The 23487-nt window shown below is 43.1% G+C and overlaps 1 protein-coding gene across 2 annotated transcripts in view; it reads left to right on the plus strand.

Annotated features, from left to right (window-relative positions):
* The first annotated feature begins 2249 nt into the window (after positions 1-2249).
* The window catches only part of CUNH10orf90 (chromosome unknown C10orf90 homolog), a 241488-nt gene continuing 220250 nt past the window's right edge, over positions 2250-23487 (plus strand). Inside the window, exon 1 of one of the 2 annotated variants that reach the window (XM_021671703.2) lies at positions 2250-3034. In XM_021671703.2, the coding sequence (XP_021527378.2) occupies positions 2795-3034 (240 nt within the window). In that variant the 5' untranslated portion in view covers positions 2250-2794. Of the gene's footprint in view, positions 3035-20661; positions 20725-23487 lie in introns of those variants that run through there. The other variant, XM_064373650.1, reaches the window with a different exon arrangement.

Consider the following 23487-nt stretch of genomic DNA (forward strand, 5'->3'; position numbering starts at 1 on the left):
AAGCTCTCTACTAGTGCCAGCTGCTTCAGTCTCCACAGCAGCCCATCAAAGAAGGTGCTATTGTTCTTTTTAAATGGATGAAGAAACTGAGGCCAGGGTAGTGTACAGTTAGCCCAAGCTTGCAAGGTAAGCACTGTGAACATCAGCAGGAATGGCGTCTTCTTACTTGGAGGCTGTGCTTCAGGAGGGCACAGTGGCTGGACTGTGGAGGTTGTGGCCCTGCTGGACATGAGGAGCAACAGATCCAAGGGCAAATGGAAGGACATGAGCTCATTCTTCTGCATGCAGTCATCCCTCAGTGACCCAGACAGGAAGGCCTGTCCCTGGGAGGGTGGAGCTGCTCTCTGCTGACCTATGTCTGCACATGGTCAGGATTGACACACTCTAGAACCCAGAGGTGACAAAGAAGCTAGTGGTTAAAGGGAACTTAAGCCAGAAGGGAGAAGGCTTGTTCACAATCACCTGCCAGTTTGTCTTAGGGCATAGGTGCAAACCCATCTGCAGTTGTCCATCCTGTGCCCTTTCCAGCCCTCTGACCTCTCAGCCAAGGTTCTCTGCCTCTGGGCCTCCATTTTCTCCTCCATAGCATGAGGAATTGGATTTGACAATCCCAAGGCTTCTCTCCAGCCTTATTGGCCACGAATTCTGGAGACCTGCCTAAGTCCACATTACTGCTTCCTCTTGTTGGCTATACTGGCCAGCTAAAATCCAGCCACCAGCTGTGGCCAAGGGAGAGAGAAAAATCACCCATAGCCCTAATGACCTGCCACTGCCGGTGACAAGTGCCCTCACTAGCAGTCAGCCAACCCTTAGCAAACCTCTCCATGCTGGTCTCAGAGCAGCTGATGGCCAGTCCTGCTGGCCTTAACATTGTCCAAGGCCCTTTAGTGTTTGTAGTGGTGGAAGAAAAGACATTATTATTTGTTACCTGCCTTGCAGCATCTGCTGGACAGGAGCAGATAGGCACCAGTGGGAGCTGGTTTAAATGGCATCTTTGGGGGCACAGGAATGACCTTCATAGCCCCCAAATATGCAAGCAGATCGCCTCTTCCCTTGATATCCCTGTTCAATTTTAATGTTTTTATTGCTCATATTTCTTCCTTGGCTTGCTTTATCACAGTACTTCCAAATCCAAGATGGCGCTCCATGGTGTAGCTCCCTGGGTGGTTTCCAGCCTGACTCTCAGGTTTGAGTCAGCCATGGATGCCATCAGTTGGGTCTTGACATTCTCATTGACATCCTTGGGAGATCCCCAGGCAGACCTGGGCTGTGTTCTGTTTAAGGAACCATGAACTCTACTTCGCTGTGTGATCTTAAGCCAGCATTTAGTCTCTGTAGGTCTTCTACTTTAACATTCAAACGAGAATGTTGGCCTAAATGATCTCTAAAATCTTTTCTATCTCCTCCTTCGTTTTAATTCCCATCTTTAATACTTCCATTGCCTCCGAAGGTGGAAGTTGAGTGTTTTAGCCCCCAAGTCCTAGCCCTGCTGAGTGTGACATGCAAACCTTTGACCTGCAGCAGGAAGGCTCCTGGTTCTGGGCTGGGACTGCAGCTCTGTTTTCAGAAAAGTTATCTGGAGGCCCTCCTTCCTTTAGCTCCTCCCATGGCTTTCAGCATGGGGCAGGTGAGTTAATTATTTCAGTGGGTGTCTCTGCCAAGAGAAAGTCACCTGTAGAGAGGAGTTCTGTGTCTGGACTTGGAACACAGCCATGATGCTGTCATCCGCTTTCTCCTGGCACACACCCTTGATCCAAGGCTTGCCATTTTCACTTCCAAATTACTAGGTTAATAGAAATGGCATCAAAACATGAAGTAAAGTGAGGCATATACCATGGATCTGCATTTCTAAATGATTTGAAATTCAGAATCTGATCATTGTCTTAATCTCCATTACCGTATATGTAGAGGACACTGCAAAATCATTTGGGCCGAGAACACGCAACTGTACTTTCCAAATGGTGCTTAATGTGAGTCTATCGCTTGCTGTTGTCTTCTCACTGTTTTACTCACCGGATCCTTACAACAACCCTGTGAGTGGCAGATGGGATATTTTCACCCCAGTTTTCCTCCTGGTAAACTGAGGCTCAGGGTGGTGGAGGAACTTCCTGAGGACCAGAGCCCCCGTATAGGCAAGTGGACTCCACCTCCCAGCCCCCACGTGACACGCTGTTTTTCTGATGCCCTCTTGCAGCCATTGCTGCTTCTGCGCTGGGAGTTCTCTTTTTCACTTGAATGTGTCTCTTCTCCAGGGCTGAGGACGCTCTTTGTGTCGGTAGGCAGCCTGCACTTATTCCTTTCAGTCCTGGCCAGTAAAAGCAGGAATTCTAAAAAGCAATGATTATTTCTCCTGGTTCCTTTGTATAGAGCCCTGTAAATAGTTTATTTGGATTTGAGGGGATAGAGACTGACAAACATATTGAATCTCTCAGTAACTTGGCGAATTCTGTGTTCAAAACTTCAATGCAATGGAAAGAGAAATGCTTCTTTGAAATCAGAGAAGACTTTGAGTGATCCGAGAGCTCAGGCGTGAGGCTGGAAACAGACCACAACAAGAAGGTTTTTTGTTTGTTTTTTTATGGCATGTAAAGGTTACCCTGGAGGTTCCCACATCCACATCCTTTACAAATGTAGCTGGGATATTGAGACAACTAGTTCTGGAGCTGGAAAACACTGGGACAGGTCCGAGCTGGGGCACTTCCCAAGTCCCTCCTGTCGCACTCAATACCTGTGTTAAACAAAGAAAATTGTGTTTGCCAGTCTCACTAGCTAAAGTCACAAGATTCCGAGTATCATGCAGCACTCTGGAATTCCTACAAAAACTCATCAGCAGGGGTACGCTGCCCGCTATGCAGAAACGGCTGTGCATCGGACCTTCCAGATAAAAACATTTAGTACAGAGCTGAAAAACCATGTGATGGTCATGGATTTTGTGAAGAGTAACTGGTTTCCCTCCCAGAGAAGAGCCAAAGTTTCTATCATCCATATGTGTCAAGGCTTGAAGACGGCTGAGCAGACAGCCAGCAGATATGAGGTACAGCTGAGCCTGGGTGGGTGCGTGGGTGCATACTTGACTCAGAGAGAGATGGAGCTGTTGCTCATCAGACAGTTGAGGTGTTTCATCTGGTCTAATAAATTAATCATATGTGTCTATAGACTTTCTTAAGGGATTTGGAAAAGTCTTCTTCATTTCTGAATTTGTTTTAGTGTTTAAAATATGGGGGAGGGGGAAAGCATATTGGTTGAAGGTAATTTTCAATGACACATGTCTGCATTTAAAAACATTTAATGGTGCTCCAAAGACTGCTGCGTTGGGCAATTTGTATCCATGTTTAGAAACTACAGCATGTTTCTGTGAGTTAAATATTCTTAGCTCTGTATGTTTGCAATCACCTGTCTTTAAAAGCAAATTCCTGTTTGTTTCCTGATGTGTTTTGCAGGAGAATATGTATGACATGCCTTCGTGGAATTAAAATAGAATGATTCAACTTAGGCCAGTAAGAATGGTCTCTTATTTTTGAGAGCAAGCTCTAATTTTCAAGCAGAGACAACTTTGTAAAAAAAAAAAGGAAAACTTTGGAGATTTAAAATGTCAACGTGAGATAAACACATTACTCTGGAACATAATTGTATTCTGCAACTCGTATCAGCCGCAAGCAGTTATCTTTTCATAAAGTAAACACACATGAAATCTGATCGGCTCTTTATTGTACATGGAATAAATTATGAACGACATTGTAATTGACTCCCATTTAGCTCCTTTACCCAGCTCTTTTGAGAGATGTAATATGCAAATCGCTAATGCCTTATGAAAAGGTAACCTTTCTGAATATCGATGCTGTGATTAGGAATGTCTTCCCATGAATGCTGGCAAATATGCCAGGTCTTTTGTTCCCTAGGCTGGGCAGAAGGAAGCCAGCACAATGTGAAAGGAACAGGTTTTGCAAGGTTCAAGCCTGGCTTCTTCCAGTTCCAGCCCTGGGAGTGTGAATTTCCATGTTCACAACAGAGACATAAAAGGCCACAGAAATAATGGTGCTAATTAAATTCAGTAATAGTTGTTCATTGCTTCATTGCCCAATCAACCAGAGCAAAAGGTGTGCAATTAGAATATAATTGAAAAAAATCAGAGATGTCATTATTCACAAGTAATTAATCAGATGGGGACAGAATTTTCTTATCGTATAATTTTCACTGAGGTTGTTTCCTGGTCCTCCAGAGAGAGAAAAACTTGTTGAATTACATTATCAGGCGTTTCACAAAAGTGTTCGTGGCTTCATTTTAAACCCTGTGTAGCAAACAGCAGATCTTGCATTCTCATTTTCTTCATGTATAAAACTTCATTCATTCCTATAGCCATGCTGAATAAAACAATGCGGAAAAAGTACATCTTTTTAGGAGGTTATAAAACCCTTCAACTGTGTGGCAGTCACAGCTACATTTTTTTCAGGTCCCAATCCCCTGCTACTATTGACAGCCAGCAGCTGAGCCACCAGTGTCGAAATGAATGCTAGATCTGAGCTCCCACACACAATCAATCTGATGGGCTGGATGGGCCTCACTGTGCCCATCAGTTCACAAGTTGTCCAGGAAGGGCGTGCCTCCTTGGCTCAAGGGCAGGCCAAGTTTCAAAACCATCAGATGTGATTTGCACCCCCTGTCCCTTTTAATTTCAAGCTCTGCTCTTGACTTTTGGTAGCAAACATTTCAAATTTTAAAATATTCCACCTCCATTCAACTATTCTTCATGTGATTCCTATAGGACATCTCAGCATTATTTAGATTACGAAATTTAGGAAGAAGGAAACATCCTTGCTCAATTTCCCAAGCTGAACTGATGAGAGACCCCAATTAGCAGCCTCTGGGTTCTGCCTTTGGACTTGGCCCAGTGACTGCTTCTCTTCTATCAGCTCCACAGCCATCAGTTAACCTGCCCTGGGCTTTGACCATAAAGTTCTCAATGCGCTGACAAATGAGTGAGGTCTCTGGGATGAACTCTCAATGAACAAAGGTGCTAGATTAAAGAAACTGGCTGGTTATCTGGCAAAAGTGAGTTTTGGAGATTTCGTTTCTGTAAAAACCTTACGGATTCCAAGTTCTTCTCATGAGGTCCTGCAAATCTTCTTGATTTTAATGTAAAACCTACCGACTCAAATTTTTCCAAAACCGTGGGCTTAGTCCTGAGCTTCCTTAATGATTGGAGAAGCCACCTCTCACCTGCTGTAACTCCAGCCGAAGGATGATCCAGCCTTGCGCAAACCCTTCCTTAGACTTCCTTTTGATAGGAACGAGGAGCAGAGCCTGCTGTGCTGAAAGTCACCAGGATTGGAAGCAGGCGGTGGTGAGGTGTGCTGAAGGTCCTGGGTTCATATTTTCAAAACCTTGATTTTTGTGCACTCTAAACATGCCCCAGACTCTGAGAAATACTGTGTGTTAAGGGCATGTCTCCCCCTGCGTATGTTTTTGATAAATTTCAGACATCAATGTAGCCATAACCGGGGGATAGGATGAGCCCATTATTGGAGCTCTGTCTTCTGTCCACGTGGCAAGCATGGACACTTTCTGAGACTCCCTATGCAGCAAAGCGTGAATGGTTTTGCCAACTTGGGAAGGGAGACCTCATAGAATTCAGTGATGTGCTCATATCCTATGGTGTGAATGTAAGTGAGCATCTCCTAATTGACTGTGGAGACCTTTCTGATGGTAGGTGCAGGCTGAGATGCATCAGCCAAGTCTCACCCATCTGTCCTCTGATAGATGACAGTCTCTAGTGCATTTAATCATTAGATGAGCCAGAGAAAGACTATTGGGAAATCACTATTTGGCCAGGCTTCCCAATATTTTTCAAAACCTCCATCATCATTTCCATCTCCCTTTTCTATTTATTCTTTTTAAAAATTGGGTTTAGCCAGTAGTGCTGAGTTCTGGCTGGGTAGAATCATAGTGAATTTTTTAAAGAACTGCATATGCCTGTGGTGTAGCCATGGCCATTGTGACTCAGTGGGCCCAGAGCAGCATGAAGGCATTGGCAATGCCAGGGAAGAACACTTACCTGGTGACTCCTATCACCCCCCATTTCCCTCCTCCTCATGTTTGTGCTTTCCTCCACCTTCTTGGGCTGTTTTGAGGTCCTTGTCTGCTCATTTTATCAACATCTGTTATTTCTGCATTATTTCTAGTGATCGATTTTCCTACTGATTATGGGTCATGCTTCTTTGCACACCAGGTAATTTTAAAATTGAATTTTAGATATCGTGAATTTTATATTGTTTGGTGTTTGATTCCACTGAGGTTATTTGAAAACAGCTTGACCCTTTTGAGGCTTACTTTTTAGATTTGTGTGGGCTTGTCTAAATATCCCTGGGGATATTTGGCAATGTCTGGAGAGGTGGTTGTGACAACCTTGGGGAAAATGCTACTGGTGTCTAATGGGTAGAGGCCAGAGATTCTGCTAATATTCTACAATGCACAGGACAGTGCCACCTTCTACCCCACAGCAAAGAAGTATCTAGCTGAAAAGTTCCATGGTGTTGAGACCAAGAAACCCTGATCTGGGCTAATTTAGTCCCAGTGTTACAACATGATCCTTCTTTGACCTTACCCGAGGTCTCATTTGTGACAAGGTGTTTGTACCTGGGCTGGCGGGAACCTTAATTGCTTCCAAGTAGGTCCTGAATGGTGTGACCTACCATTTTCTGAAAGCTCTTTTCTTGGTTTCAGGCATTTTGTTCTCGAGCAGGTGCAGATCCGTATTCAGGCAAAGACCTGGGAGGTCCCCTGCAGGCTGCTGGAATTCTCCTTGCAGTTCACATTGGCCTCTCGGATTTCTGTCTCTACCTCCTCCACTCAGCAGAGCTCCCAGGCTTGGTTGAGTTTTCTCTCCCAAGCTGCGACCTGGACACTGCCTCCAGGTGGGGACAATTGTAGGACTCGCCTCTCTTGTTTTCCTCCTCTCAGGGGTCATAGCACTGCACTGCTTGTTGCTTCATGTCTGGAAATCATTGTTTCCTAGCTGTTGTCTGGTTACTCTATCGTGGCTGAAGGAAGTCTCTCAGAGTGGTTTCAATGTCCCACCACAGTGTGGAAACTTAGCTCTGGGCTTTGATGAATGTTTTCAAGTGGTTGGAGTACACCATTAGGTCTTGTAAAATAAAAGCACTCAAGTTTTAAGTACTTGGGCTTCAAGAGAACTTGATTCAGGAAATAAAGAGGTCACCGAGACCAAACAGGAGGTAAAATGAACATTTCCTTTCTTCTCACAGTTATCAAAAGCTGCAAAACAATTTTCCCTATTTCCAAACCAAGTCGAAGAGCTTAGCCAGATCAAAGCCTTTGGATTCTCACCTTTCCTCCTGAGGTCCTGGCTCCAAGCAGTTTTTTGCTGGGATATGCTTGCAGCTCTGGCTGCAGTGAGAGACCACACCTCCAGCATGAGGAGGGCTGAGAAAAGGCTGCTTTACAAAGGACAATAAAGATTTCGATGAGCCCTGCCATGCCGAGAACAGGCTGGGAGCCCCTGCCTCATTCCTGTGCCTTATCTGCTGTCTGGTGGGTGCTTGGGTCTCCTCCTAGAAGCCTCAGCTCAGCCTCCACTGGCAATGACTGGTGGCCTCCATTCAAATGCAGGCATGAGAAGCCCAAGAACTGAGAGGGAAACGAAACGGCTGTACTTGGGTCTGATTGCTGTCCTCTCGCCGTATTCTTCCAGCCCTCCCTGCACCTTCCAGCTGGAGCTGCCTGTCAGAGGGCAAAGTCCTAGAGAGGTGAGGATTCAGAGGTCTGGAGTCAGTTTTGTTGCATCAGGAGACATATCTGGTGAGTGAGGTCTCTAGTCTCGCTACGGTGTACAGTATTTAATTAAAGGTCAAATGTGAGTTGACCCAGGGCATTTGCAGCTTAGGCTCATAAGATCTGTCTAACATCATTTTGGCCAATTTCCACCAGGGAATTGGGAATGTTTGGGGAAACCATATCCACATTTCAGCCAAACTGAGGGAGATAAGACATGACAGATGAAAGGTGGTAGTGTGGTTAAGAGAAAGAGCACTGGATTGAGCTGTCTGGGCTCTTGCTGGCTGAGCGACTTTGGCAAATTTCTTGTTCTCTTTGAGCCTAGTTTTCTCATCTGTGTTCATATGAACAATGATCATATCTGCCTTATAGCGTTGCTGGAGGGGAGTAAAAGAGAGAACCTATTTAAAGGATTAAGCCTTGGGGCTGGCATGGAGGCTGTACCCTATGAAAGTGAGTTGTTGTTGTTCAAGTTTCAACATAGATTTTCCCGCCATCTCCAACCCTGTCACAGTCATGGCACCAAGATGTGGCCCTTGGGGGCAGGCGAATTGGAACCAGTGCTGCTGCTTTGTAAGCGGTCTTGTTTAAATTGGGGTGAAACACTTCCCTTCCCTCCTTCCCCACATTCAGAGTGTCAGGTCACAGGGACTTGTGACCTTCTATATTCTTGGCTCAGGGTAATCCCCACCCCCCAAGCAATTCAGAAATTAGTCATCAAATTGGCCAGGAGCTGAATGTACAGTTTTCATTCAGAGCTCGCCCGCTCCTGGGCCAGCTACAAATTCTATCATGGACAAGAGACTCTTTAAATTGTGGGTTGATCCATGCCTGATTCCCTCACAATAAACCTAGGGGCTAAGGCAGAAAGCATTAATGAGGCATTTTTGATATAAAATGGATCTTCCTAGGGACAAGGATCTAAATGGGGTTTACCAACTCATGGACAATTACGTGACCCTCACACCTTAGTGTACTTTAGAATCTTTAGAACTATCTAAGAATGCAGACCCCTGGGTTCTGGGAGCAGTGGCGTTCAGAAATCTGTATTTTTAACTAGAATACTTGGTGGTTATGTTGCAGTTCTGAAACCATGATCTCGAAGTTCTAGACCAATATTTTCCAACTGCATGAACCCCAAAGAAAATAACAAAAAAAGCCAGTTGAATTGTCCTTGTTGAGAAAGCTGGTGTGTGGAAGGGCAGGGTGTGGGGGTAGATATGAGTCAGAGAGGGGAGTGTGGAAGCCAGGACCACTGTGTGCAAGGAGAGCTGAGAGATGGAGAGGGAACAATAGAGGCCGGTGTCAGCTGATTCCTGAATTGCCTCATTGAAGCTCACCACAGCTGTGTGAGACACATGAGCCCTATTTTTCCAAAGAGAAAATTCTGTGAGGCCAGAGAGATGTGCAGAGACTGCACAGTGACACAGTTAGGAGTGGCAGAAGGAGGATTCCATCTATGTTATGTCTTATCCTGCAGTTCGTATTTCTCTCGTCGTGCTGGGGGAGGCAGCAGATCTCTTGACGACAACAGCTGGAACCCAGGGAGATTCAGAGCTAACTACAGAGAAAGTCAACTACGCCAGAATCCAGTGGTTAGGGGCAGTTGTCATGCCCCTCTAAACTGAGTGCCCTTTCTCTCTCCTTCTGATTGAGACATTTGTCCATCCACAGCTATCTCACTGAGAACCTCCTTACAGTTCCGAGAACCACGTGTGTTCTTACCACCTTCCATATTTGCCGTCCTAGGTCCTCTTCCTCCTCTAGTGGAGTAGATGGATTAAAGAGAAAACACTTGGGCCTGCTCTTGTAACAAATGTGTATTAAGGATCTACTATGTGCCAGGAAGTAGGTGCTGGGGACACAGAGGTCAAAAAGGCTTATCATCTGATTGAGGAGGCACCCATCCCAGTGATGCTAGGTCAGGGTGTCTACACAGAGTTGTAGATACAGAGAACTCAGCAAGACTGCACAGAGGAGACCTTTGGGCACAGTCTTTATGGAAGAATGGGAGGTTTCCAGGTATGGGGGATGCAGAGAGAGTATAGGCAAATAGGGAAGGGGAGGACATTTCAGGCAGAAGGAATGGCAATTTCTGGATGGTGGCAAAGGAAAGGGAAACCTGAACAGAACCCAGTAGTCTCTCTGAGCTGAGGAGACAGGGTGTGACTGTAATTTGCAAAGCACACTTCTTGAGAGGAGGGAGGTAGAAAAAAAAAAAAAAAGAGCTTCAGAAGTTTGTTTCAGGTCCTCTTGAGTCTGCCTGAAAATTAGTCTGTGCTGTGTAGGGAGAAAGTCTCTATGACCAGAGATAGGAAACTGGCAAGGAAAGAACATCTCACTGGGGAGCTGTGAGATGAGCACTTCTCAGAACGACCTCAGAGCCACTAGTCATTCAGGTCCCTCACCACCTGGAATGTAGAGACCTCATCGAGCCCCAAGAAGGGTCATGTCTTATTAGTGTGGCTAAAGTAGCCTCAGTCAAGGCTGTTCTAGATCCATCCATAACAATTTTAAAACCAGTTGTTGAAATATCAAGCCATTCCTCAAATGGTTTAACGGGCTGGCAGACAAAGTTCAACTTTTTTTTTAACAAGACTACAACAAAATCCAGCAAGTAATAATAAAAAATCCACAATGTCTGGCATTCAATCAAAATTACTAGACATTCAAAGAATCTAGAACATATGACTCATAACCAAGATAATACTGGTTAATAAAAATAGATTCATTAATGATGCAAATGAGAGAATTAGCAAGCAATGATCTATTAAAAAGCTATTACAAATATTATATTGTTTTTCCTTTAAATTCACGGATTTAAGAAAAGACATCACCCATAATGGGGCAAGAAATGGATGATTTTTAAAAAAGAACTTTTCGATAAGAAAAATATGATACTATCTGAAATGGAAGTTTTACTGGATGGGATTAACAGCAGATTGGATACTGCAGAAGAAAAGATCAATGAACTTTCCAAAATGAAGACAAGAGAGAAAAAATTAAAGAGAGAGAGAGAGCAAGAGAGAAGGAGCATTGTAAGATCTATCTGACATCATTTTGGCCAATTTCCACCAGGGAATTGTGAACTTGTCGGGAGACCATAACCACATTTCAGCTAAACCAAGGGAGATAAGAGATGGCCAATGAAAGGTGGTGGTGTGGTTAAGAGAAAGAGCACTGGATTGAGCTGTCTGGGCTCTTGCTAGCTGAGTAACCTTGGCAAATTTCTTGTTCTCTCTGAGCCTAGTTTTCTCATCTGTGTTCATATGAACAATGATAATATCTACCTTATACGGTTGCTGGGGGCATTAAAAGAGAGAACCTATATAAAGCGTTGAACCTTGCCTTCCTCATGGGGTTGGCATGGAGGCTGTACCCCATGAAAATGAGTTGTTGTTGTCTAAGTTTCAACATACATTTTCCCACCATCTCCAACCCTGTCACAGAGCCATGGCACACAGATGTGGCCCCTGGGTGCAGGCAAATTGTAACCAGCACTTTATGGATGCTGCTCCTGTGACCTGGAGGATGATATCAAGAAGCCCAACACACATATGATTAGATACACAGAAAGAAATGAGGGGAGGAGTGAAGAGAAGAAAATTTGAAGAAATAATGGCTCAAAGTTTTCCAAGTTAATGACATTTGTGTCAAGCATATAATAGCAGAAGCCAGATTCTCAAGGTTGTCCCATGTCACATTAAGTGTTTCCAAAATGATGGTCTACAGAGCTATCAGTAGGGGTTCTCCAGTCCAAGGTAAATGTTTGTTTTCTTGTGATCACCATGCACAAATTAACTGAAGCAGCTAGCGGCTGTTCTTATGACTGAGATGATATCAGTTTAGCATAGGATCACTTATTGTGTCTATTCTGATTGGTGATTAGAAAAAGGAAAACATCTAGCAGACACAATCTGTGTTTATTTTTTATTTGCTGCCTAACAAACTATTACATATACAGCAGCTTAAAACGACACCATTGATTATTTGTAGATCAGAAGTTCTGGGTGTGGGTTAGGTGGCTTCTCTGATTAGGATCTCTTCAGGTTGAATCAAGATGTCACCTGAGACTGTGATCTCTGAGGCTTGGGAGTCCTCTTCCAATATCATTGGTTCTTGGCAGAATTCAGTTCTTTGTGGCTACAGGACTGAAGTCCCCATTTTCTTACTGGCTGTTAGCCAGAGATCATTCTCAGCTTTTAGAAGCCTGCCTCAGGTCACTGTCTGACGCTGTAACCATGGGCAGCTCATAGCATGTTTGCTTCTTCAAGGCCAGAAAGAGTATATCTGCTACTTTGAATCTCTCTGACTTCTATAAAAGGCTCACCTGATCAGGTCAGGTCCATCTGATATCATGTCCCTTTTGACTGACTCAATATCAACTGATTAGTAACCTTAATTACATATTCCCTTTTGATTGACTCAATGTCAACTGATTAGTAACCTTAATTACATCTGTAAAACCCAACCCTTTTGCCATATCACGTAACTTAATCATGGATGTGATAGCCCATTGTATTCTTAAGATCTTTTCACCATCAAAGAGAGGGGAACATATAGGGCATGTACACCAATGGGAATGAATTTTAAAAACTATCTGAGGCTGAGTGCAGTGGCTCATGCCTGTAATCCTAGCACTTTGGGAGGCTGAGGCTGGTGGATCACAAGATCATGAGATCGAGACCATCTTGGCTAACCTGGTGAAACTCCGTCTGTACTAAAATACAAAAAAATTAACAGGTGTGGTGGTGAGTGCCTGTTGTCCCAGCTACTCGGGAGGCTGAGGCAGGGCAATCGCTTGAACCCAGGAGGTGGAGATTGCAGTGAGCTTAGATTGCGCCACTGCAATCCAGCCTGGTGACAGAGCAAGACTCCATCTCAAAAAACAAAAAACAATCAAACAAACAAACAAAAATCTGAGTATTTGGCCTGCCACATTATATTTTAAATTTTTGCGTCTGTGGAGTAAAGGAAATAGAAGGAGCCCTTGGGATTGAGAGCACATAGGTTGGAGTCTCTGTCTGAGAGCTCCATGAGGCAAGGTGAACATAATCTGCTCTAGCTCACCATGTGCCCCTGACACCAGGTCAGCTTTCAGCAGACATTTGTGGGATGCATTATGAATGAAGAAATGAATAAACAGAAGTGCATGCAGTGTGTTTTAGATGAGCACCTGAGGCCAGGGTAAATGATGGTTGATTACTTAGTGCATGTAAGAGATCTTCCTTGATTCAACACTTACATTAGTCCCTATTACAGATTCACTCATTTTTCAGTGATCACAGGTAGACAGACAGATGGGCAAACAGGTAACAGCTCTGTTCTGTCCAAATGAAGCTAAAAATGAAGGTCACTTGCTTGATCAATCTTTTCATTAATCCAATTCCAAAAAGTGAAATTGTTTAATTTCCTCTCTGTGAGTCTAATTTATATCTCTTCTCCATCTAGAAAGGGCTTTCAGACAGCTCGAAAAATGGGTATCTTGGAAAATATCCCAAATTTAGGAAGAATAACGTATTAGAGAAACCAATAGGGCTGAAGATAAATGGGAGAAATATTTTCTCAAAGTAAACAGCACATTGCTTGCCATTTATGTTGACTGCAAGAAACCACTTCTCAGCAAAGAGGCCGGCAGCCAGAGGTGAGTGCGTTGGCAACCAAGGGCCTGTGTCAGAGCTCAGATGCCTCTGATTTAGCCCTCAATTTACAGAAAGTTCACAGATCCCTTTATTTTAGCTGCAAATGCGCTCGACTCCTCACTGATGCTTTCTGGACACTGCCAGCTTCTCAGTGCATGGCTCTAGGTCGGCTGCCTCATATTGCTCTAGTTTTTAAGGCAGCCTGTTTGGTGTGAAGTCCTGGGTCAGCTGTGTGACAGGGCTTGGCTATTGGATTCGCAGAGAGGCTCAAAAGTGAATGGGAGATGCCGTGTGCTTACAGCTTCACTGCTGATTGGAAATAGGGAAGATCTGTAGTTCCCAATGCATGCAGCCACTGTGCTAGCTGTCAGATATACAGGAAAGAAACCATGAAGACTCTCTGTGGAACAGATCCACAATAATGGCCATTTATTCAGGTTCAGCCTCTGCAATTTGGAGGAAGCTTGCAAAATGAAAATCTGATCCCCTTGTTTTAAAACTATGGAAATGGGTAGGAGCAATGGCTCACACTTACAATCCCACCATTTTGGGAGACTGAGGTGGGAGGGTCATTTGAGCCCATTCAAGACTAGCCTGGGCAACATAGCGAGACCCCATCTCAGTCAATCGATCAATCCATGAAAACCAAGGAAAACTGTCAGTAATGGTACGAAAATATGAATCATTCTCATTCTATTCTGTAGTCTTTCTCTTGACTTTTTCACAGTGTTTTTAATTTGCTATTTAATGTTGCTCTAAGTAAAAATTAAAATGTTAAATTATTATCACAGATTTTACTTTTCAGCTTTACATTGTGCAATGACCTTTTTAACACAAATGCAAAACCAATTAACTCACAAGTAGACTCACCAAAATGATACAATTCATGTTTTTTGTAGCGCATAGATGCATCTATGTATTTCATTCAAACCAGAGTAATGGAAGTGCTGCAAACATCAACTCAACTGTTTCTAATTTCATTGCTTGGTATAATTTTGCCAATACTCTCTGCCCTTTGACCTGCTGATGAGCGAGGAAAGACTGCAAGGAAAGGAGCTAGGGTTGCCCTGTCTTCCTCTTCCTTCTGCGTCAGCATTTCAGCATAAGTGACTGGCTATACAGGGAAGTAGCGTGAGTAAGAGAGATTTCGATAGGGCTGCTGGCCGCTCATGTTTTTCAGAACATCATTGCCTTCTTTCTGCCTTTGACATCAGTCTGGTTCCAATGGGAAGTGGGACATCATGGCTGTTGGCATTTCAACTTCCTTGATCTGGGACAGAATGTACCCACCTTGTATTCACTGTGCATCTTCCTGAACTCCCACACCCAGACTTTGTAGGTTCACCCAAAGTCTGTGAATGAGGGACACCTTATGTCAATGGGGTGGTAAGGAAGTCAGGGCACATGCCTCCTCTGTCCCCAGCATGCTCCATGGTCCTGTTGGATATCACCTACAAAACACAAGTTTAAAGACAAAAGTATTAACATTTTCAAGATGGTGATATCAAAAGCACAGGCCCACAAAAGAAAAAAAAATGATCGGTTGGACTTCATCCAAATTGAAAATTGGGTGCGTTAAAGGACACTCTCAACAGAGTGGAAAGGCAGCCATCTCCAGCACGGATGAACTGTGAGGATGTGATGCCAAATGAAACAAACCAACACAAAGGGACAGACATTGTTGGACTCTGCTTATGTGAAGAACCGGAACTGCCAAATTCACAGAAACAGAACGTGAAATAGAGGCTCTCAGGGGCTGGGAGGAGGAGGAATGGGGAATTATCATTTAATAGGTACAGAGATTCTGTTCAGGATGATAAAACAGTTCTGGAGATGGTTAGTGGCGATGGTTGTACGACATTGTGAATGTGTTTAATTGTGAACTTGAAAATGAGTTAAATGGTGAATTTTTTGTTGTGTATATTTTACTAAAATTTTTTAAAAAGCATCAAAAATAGTGACATTAAACTGAGCATGTGGCACTTCTGAGTACCAGCCCCCATGCAGATTCACAGGTCTCACACTCAATGAAGCTGGCTCTGCACTTACCTGTGTTTGTAGAACACGGAGTATGAATGCCTAGGACAGTTGTCAGTTGCAGGTTCTTTCCTTAGACAGATCCCTGAGATCAGGGTGCATGGGTTATTTCCCATACTAGTTACATGTTTGTTGAATTGAAATTCTAAGTTAAACTGAAGCTTATTCTCAATATATTTGTTAAAAATCAGCCTTATTAAGATACGCTTTACATACATGAGTACTCATATGTTTTGAAGTGTGTTGTGACAAATGAGTACTGTTGAACTTCAGTACCAAATTGTGACACAGGCCATTTCCACAAGCCAAAAAGTCTCTGGTGCCCTTCCCAGCCCAGTCCCTGGCAGCCACCTGTCTGCTTTCTACTGCTAGAGTGTTGCCTGTTCTGAAATGTCTTATAGCTGAAATCCTGAAGTATGTAGTACTGTTAGGTGGTGATAAATTTTGGTTACAACATCCAGCATCTTAATTAAAGGAGTGATGTTCTGTGGAGGCAGCAGAGGAGCCAGGGCTTGGCCTCAATCAGGTGAACTTGGATATTAATCCTGACTCTGCCATTCATTAACTCTCAGATTTTTCATGGACTCAGGTGCTCCAGCATCAGTTGCCCCATGTGTAAAATGGAGTTACTAAGAGTACCTTCCTCTTGTGCTGCTTTGAGGGTTGAGTAAGTTGTGTATGAGAAGCACTTAGGGAAGCCCTTGGCTCATAGTAAGAGCCCAGTAAGTTATTGATCACATTACTATTGATGTTATTATTAATAAGAATAACATTTCTTTGCCTTTAGAATGGGATTACAGTCATACTTTCCTTTGGGAGTTGCCATGGAGATTATGCAATGCCTGTGAAGCATTTAGAATGGTGCCTGGCTCTTGGTAAGCACTCCATGGTGTGGCTGCTATGATTTTTCTGTTATGAAGCCATTAAGGACCAAATTTTGCTAGTCTTCAATACGTAGAAGTTATCACTTCTCCTAATTCTGAGAAGGTATGAAAGTCAGTCACGAAAAGGACTCCTTTTACATTGCTTTCTGTTAGTCTGGGTAAAAAAAAAAAAAAATCACAGAAAGCAACCACCAGTGTAAAATATACAAAATCTGAAGGCCTTTCTTCCCCCAGGCCCGGGGGAGGCGTGTCATACAAACAGGTGAGCCAGGGATCTGGAAATGCCTTTGTTCTTGTTTTTCTTTCTTTCTTTCTTTTTTCTTTCTTTCTTTCTTTTTCTTTTTTTTTTTTTTTTTGTCTCTGTTGCTTTGAAAGAGAAAAACAACAATTAAGAGTTAAAGGGTCAAGCAGGCTATTGAATTCTCAGAACTTTCTGAGGTGTTCCAAAGTCAGAGTAACTTCAGTGTATTTGATTTCAAAGCATTTCAAACTGTTCAGGACTCTAATTGGGGGAAAGTAGGAAGTGGTGGTAAACAATTCCTGGGGAAGGACGTTTCCACATGGTATGAGAAATGGACTCAGTTCTGGAATCATCAGCTCACGTTGTAAAGCACAGCTCATTCTATTGAGCTCCACTTTATTGTACTTTGCAGATATCAAGTTGAAGGTTTGTGGCAATCCTGTTGGGCAAGTCTATCTGTGCTGTTTTTCCAATAGGATGTGCTCCCTGGGTGTCTCTGTGTCACATTTTAGGAATTCTTGCAATGTTTCAAACCTTTTCATTGTTATTATCTGTTATGGTCATCTGTGATCAACGATCTTTCATATTACTAATGTAATTGTCTTGAGGTGCCACAAATTGCACCCAGAAAAGATGCCAAACTTAATCAAGAAACTGTTTCAACAGCCAGTTGCTCTCTCATCTCTCCCTCTCTTAAGCCCTCCCTATTTCCTGAGATACAAAAGTATGAAAATTAGGCTAAGTAATAAGCCTACAGTGGCCTCTGAGTGTTCAAGTGAAAGAAAGAGTGTCACGTCTCTCTCTTTAAATCAAAAGCTAGAAATGATTATGCCTAGAAATGATTAGTTTGGAAATGATTAAGCTTAGCTTAGTGAGGAAGACATGTCAAAAGCCCAGTCAGGCTGAAAGCTGGGCATCTTGCACCGAACAGTTAGCCAAGTTGTGAATGCAAAGGAAAAATTCTTGAAGGAAATTAAAAGTGCTACTCCAGTGAACACACGAATGATAAGAAAGCAAAACAGCCTTATTGCTGATATGGAGAAAGTTTGAGTGGTCAAGATAGAAGATCAAACCAGCCACAACTTTTCCTTAAGCCAAAGCCTAATCCAGTCGTAATTCTATGAAGGCTGAGAGAGGCGAGGAAGCTGCAGAAAAAAAAGTTTGAAGCTAGCAGAGGCTGGTTCATGAGGTTTAAAGAAATAAGCCGTCTCTATAATATCGAAGTGCAAGGGGAAGCAGAAAGCGCTGATGTAGAAGCTGCTGCAGGTTATCCAGAAAATAACCGATGAAGGTGGCTAAACTAAACAACGGATTTTCAGTGGAGACGAAATAGCCTTCTATTAGAAGACGATGCCATCCAGGACTGTCATAGTTAGGAGGTAAGGTCAGCACCTGGCTTCACAGGACAGGCTGGCTCTCTTGTGAGGGATAATGAAGCTGGTGACTTAAGCGGAAGCCAGTGCTCACTTCCCATTCTGAAAATGCTGGGACCCCTAAGAATAAAGCTAAATCTACTCTGTGCTCTGTAAATGGAACAACAAAGCCTGGATCACAGCATATGTATTTGCAGGATGGTTTATTGACTATTTTAAGCCCACTGTTAAGACCTGCTACTTAGAAAAAAAAAGGATTTCTTTCAAAATATAACTGCTTATTGAAAATGAACCTGGTCACCCAAGAGCTCTGATGGAAATGTACAAGATTAATGTTGTTTTCATGCCTAACACAACATCCATTTTGCAGCCCGTAGATCAAGAAGTAATTTCAACAGTCGAGCCTTATTATTTCAGAAATATATTTCCTAAGGCTATAGCTGCCACAGAGAGAGATTCTGCTGATGAATCTGAGCAAAGCAAGTTGATAACCTTCCAGAAAGGATTCACCATTCTAGATGTCATTAGGAACATTCATGATCCATGAAAGGAGGTCAAAATAACACATTAACAGGAGTTTGGAAGAAGTTGATTCCAACCCTCATGGATGACTTCAAGGGGTTCGAGATGTCAGTGGATGAAGTAACTGAAAATGTTATAGAAATCGCAAGAAAGCTTGAATTAGAAGTGGAGCCTGAAGACGTGACTGAATTGCTATCATCTCGTGATAAAACTTGAATGGACGAGAAGTCACTTCTAATGAATGGGAACAAATTGTTTCTTGAGATGGAGCTACTCCTGGTGAAGATGCTGTGAACATTGTGGAAATGACAACAAAGGAATTAGAATGTTCTATAAACCTGTGGATAAAGCAGTGGCGAGGTTTGAGGGGATTGCCTCCAAAGTTGAAAGAAGTCGTACTGCGGAGAAATGCTACCAAACAGCGTCACGCGCTCCAGAGAACTGTTTTGTGAAAGGAAGAGTTAACTGATGCAGCAAACTTCATTGTTGTCTTATTTTAAGGAATCTCTACAGCCACTCCCACCTTCAGCAACCACCACCCTGATCAGCTGGCAGCTGTCAACACCAAGTAAGACCCTCCACCAGCCAAAAGATTGCAACTTGCTGAAGGCTCAGATGATCATTAGCATTTTTTAGCAATAAGGATTTTAAAATTAAGGTATGTATATTGTCTTTTTGACATAAAACACACTTAATAGAATACAATATAAATATATTGTTTACAATATAAATGTAAACAGCATTTCTATGTCCCAGGAAGCCAAAAGTTCCTGTGGTTTGCTTTATTGTGATATTGGCTTTATTGTGATATTGGCTTTATTGTGATATTGGCTTTATTGTGATATTTGCTTTATTGTGATATTGGTTTTATTGTGATATTGGCTTTATTGTGATATTTGTTTTATTGTGATATTTGCTTTATTGTGATATTGGCTTTATTGTGATATTTGCTTTATTGTGATATTGGTTTTATTGTGATATTGGCTTTATTGTGATATTTGCTTTATTGTGATATTGGTTTTATTGTGGTATTTGCTTTATTGTGATATTGGCTTTATTGTGATATTGGCTTTATTGTGGTATTTGCTTTATTGTGGTGGTCTGCACCAGAACCCCAATATCTCTGAGGTATACCTGTAAGGAGAAAATGTTACAAATAATAAGAAACATAATAGAATATGCTGAAAGAAATACTTAAGGAATCGAGGGAAATCTACCTCTTTCATATACAAAATAGCTCAGCTAAATTTGACTTTGTAACTGGATAATTAACATGCCTGTATTTTGGAGTCATTCTCCCCTTATGGCTGATGTTTGCATGGAAATCTCCAGCCAAGTGCTATGTCCTTGCTGCTCTCACTTATACCTGCAAACAGCCAGGGAGCTGAAGTCACCTGGTGGGAAAATGAAGAGTGAATGCTCTGCAGACCACATCTCATTAGACAGCCAGGGAGGCTGTCTTCCTCCATGTGCCTCCAAGAGCAGAAATGGTAGGAATAATGTATCCTCTTTACAACCTGATTCATCTCATTTTCAAATCAGAACCCCACCAGCTACCACCCTTGAAAACAAAAGTGAAGGAGAAACAAGGAGAGACAGATAGATTGAACTGCGACATCCTCATTCAGATCCTATCAAGGAAACAATCCTACCATTTGCAATCAGATAAGGGATATTATCTCAGTAACAAAAGGCAATTGAGAATCTAAATGAAAAATCTAATGCTTTTCATGCTGATTTATTTTAGATTAGAAAAAGTTAAACCAGATGTAAACATGAAGAGATGAAGCATGAAGAGGGAATTATGGAAGAGCGATAAATCTCAGTTTTGAGTTATTATAGGTGCAGGGTTGCATTAACCAGAAAATACACTGTTGATCCATAAACTGATCTGACATTAATTATTGTTGCAGAAGAGTTCAGAAGACTGAATAAAAACATGCAACACTGGCAGAGATCAATCTTGCATCTAGATTAGCAGCAGAGAGCGCATATCTATCATACCAACCCCAGGAGAGTCTGTGCTTGCCAACCGATCAGCAGTCCAACCTGGAACGATCCATCGCACATGCCGTCTGCCGTCTAGTGGAACCTCCTACATCCCTTGGAGGAGACATTCAGATGCTGAAAAGAGATAGTCCTCTTTCCTTTGGACTCTAATAATGTCTATCTTTATCTCAAAGAGAAGATGCGGTCAAAAATCCACCTTTGGTCTTTGTCTCCTTGGGATCCAGGTAGACTTGGGATGTCTCCTCTGTTTTCTCTGCAAACTATGCACGTGTCCAGAGAGGCAAAGTTAGTGAGTGGGGGAAGGTGCTGGCAGCAGGGTTCTGTGTAGACCCTGGGAAATTCTCAGCTGTTTTCTTTCCTCTCCTCTTTCCTGCTGTGTATAAAGTTTCTGTCCCTGTTTTGCTTGCTCAATGCTTTACAAAGCTAGGGAGCCATCTCTACCTACCCCAACCACCCCTACACACAGACACAGGCACACACAAACACATACATTGCATTCTAGTTGGAGAAGGAATGACCTAAGCACTTGGTGTAGGAGTTAAAAATGAGGCTGAATCATGGCTCTGGCGTTTAGTAGCTCAGTGACCTAGAGCAAATTACCTAATCTCTCCATACCTCAGTGTCCCTATTTATTAAATGCAGGAGAATGTCTGCTGTATGGGGGTTGAAATAAATTAGGACTGGATGAGGGGGTATATGGAAAACCCTAACTGAAGCTGATGATGAGGATTCATCAAATGTCCACAGTCCTGATTGACAGTCCTCCATCCCAAACTCTTGGGACCACATGTGATTCAGCAATAATTTTTTGGATTTTAAAAAGATAATATTGTACAACAACTCCATCAGGATCTGAGATAGAACTCTGTAATTAAGATCTAATTAATAAAATGTATGAATATTCATACTCAGTGGAATAAATTAATATCATAAATAGCCTTAGGTAGCACAGGTAAGGTTTTGCTATCAGAATAGTTTGCTACAAACCCCGGGAGAAAGACTCTTGGACTACAGAGCTTTATGCATGTTAGCATTACAGATTAGGGTCTATGGGTCCATGGTGAGTACTCAGATATCTTAAAGGGAGAGTCAGGAAACAACAAATACCGTACAATATTTGCTCATTTGAGCTCAGCTATGATGGCAGGATTTGGGAGAACAAGTGGGAGCATGCAGGAGTTGCTTTGCAAAGCATTTAGTCTTACATACACGGAAGGTTCTACTATTATTACACCTATAATGTTTAGTCAAACCTCATGGGAGCACTGCCACTGGCTGCAGATGGAATTCATGGATCAATGTGATGTTGATGTTACTACTGTCTTAGCAGATACCAGGCTTGACCACAGAATTTCTGCAGGGTGGGCCTGGCGGGATTGTGCCTGTGAAGTGGCAGGTGGTGTGGTGGGGTGGAAGGAAGGCTGGACCAGGGTCAGGAGGGCTGGTGTAGGTGACAGAGCCACCATTTTCTTGTTCTTGGCGCTCAGATTTCTCATCCTTTCTGGGCCTTAGTTTTGTTATATATATATTTTAAAAATCTGTGTGTCCTAGCCACCACCTTTTGGGGACTTTGGAGAATCAAAATGAAGTCATGTGAATATCAGAGCTTTGCAAACTGGGGCATTCCACTCTATCGAAGATCGTCCTCATTTTCTTATGGTACTTGAGCCTAATCATAGTTTTCTATTCCTTGGGACTGATTCTAATGGCATGGGTTCCAATTTGGGGTCCTTCATTCACTTACTAGGGTTGTGTGACTTGGGGCAAGTTACTTACCCTCTCTGCCTCACTTTCCAGGTCTGTAAAGTGGAAATAATAATAATCATGCCTCTGTCACAGAGTTGTTAGAAGATCCTGTGAGGATTAATTGTCCTCACAGAGTGATAGCTCCTCACGTGACCCCAAGCTTAAATCAGGCCCATGAGTCACTGGGAACGTAGGTGGAAGATGGTTCTGAAATCTGTTTCCCGTTGTGTGGTTTTGGTCAATCACTGTTTCCGTTCACTAAATAACACCCTAATGGCTTCAGAGATTTAAGGGCGACTTTAAAGGACTGAGTTAGGAGTCACTTAATGATCACTCACAAAATAGCGAAGGCTGATCAGGCTCTCCCTCAGAGAAGTCAATAGTAAAAATTGAAGTCAACCTTCTGTTTATTGGGGAAAATATATCCATGTGTAGAAAGAATGCCACATGAATCCCAGGCATTGCAGGCCAGAGGCCGGTGTCTCCTGTTACCTCCTAACCTTGATCAGGAACTCTGCCCTTTCCCTCCCTCTCTTCTCTCCTCCTCCTCCCCTGTGCCCCCACTCCCTCGGAGCTCCCTCTCTACGTTTTCCCTTACTGCTTCCTTCCTTGCATCTTTTCTCCTCTCCTTTATTCTGCAAACATCCACTGTGTTTCTCATTAACACCCACCCACCATGGTGCTGGACACCAGAGATGTTCAGGTCCTGCTCCCAGCAACCTCTGGGACTCAGGGGGAGGCAGACCTCATTGCGTGAGGAGGAATCCATTAGCAAGCGAGGTCAACAACTCTCTTCTCATAGAGGTTATGGTTGAGGGAAGATGCAGACATCAGTTGAAGATTCACATGCATTAGTGTGTATTTACAAACCGAGGCAAGTGCTCTGAAGGAAAAGGAATGCTTCTGCAGGAGCTTATAAATCAGAAACCTGACCTTGGTTTGAAGGTGATGTCAGGACAGACACTCATGTGGGCAGGTCATGTGAGCAGAGCTCCAGAAGGACGAGAGAGATGTGTTTTGCAAATAGGATGATACGTGCAAGGGTCCTGTGCTGGGTGTGCATGTACCTGATTGAGGGGATGAGGAGAGCTCACAGTGTGTGTGGCAGGAGAGAGGTGCCCAGTGAGTGATGCCACAGAGACAAGCGGGGGCACCACCAGGGCCCTCTTCATACTTTACCCTAATGGCAATGGGAAGTGTTGCTCTTCTGCGTGAAAGGATTACAGTGAGAAACCAGCAGA

Source organism: Aotus nancymaae, unplaced genomic scaffold (assembly GCF_030222135.1).
Source record: "Aotus nancymaae isolate 86718 unplaced genomic scaffold, 86718_ANA_hifiasm-v0.15.2.pri h1tg000010l, whole genome shotgun sequence".
NCBI classification, from domain to species: domain Eukaryota; kingdom Metazoa; phylum Chordata; class Mammalia; order Primates; family Aotidae; genus Aotus; species Aotus nancymaae.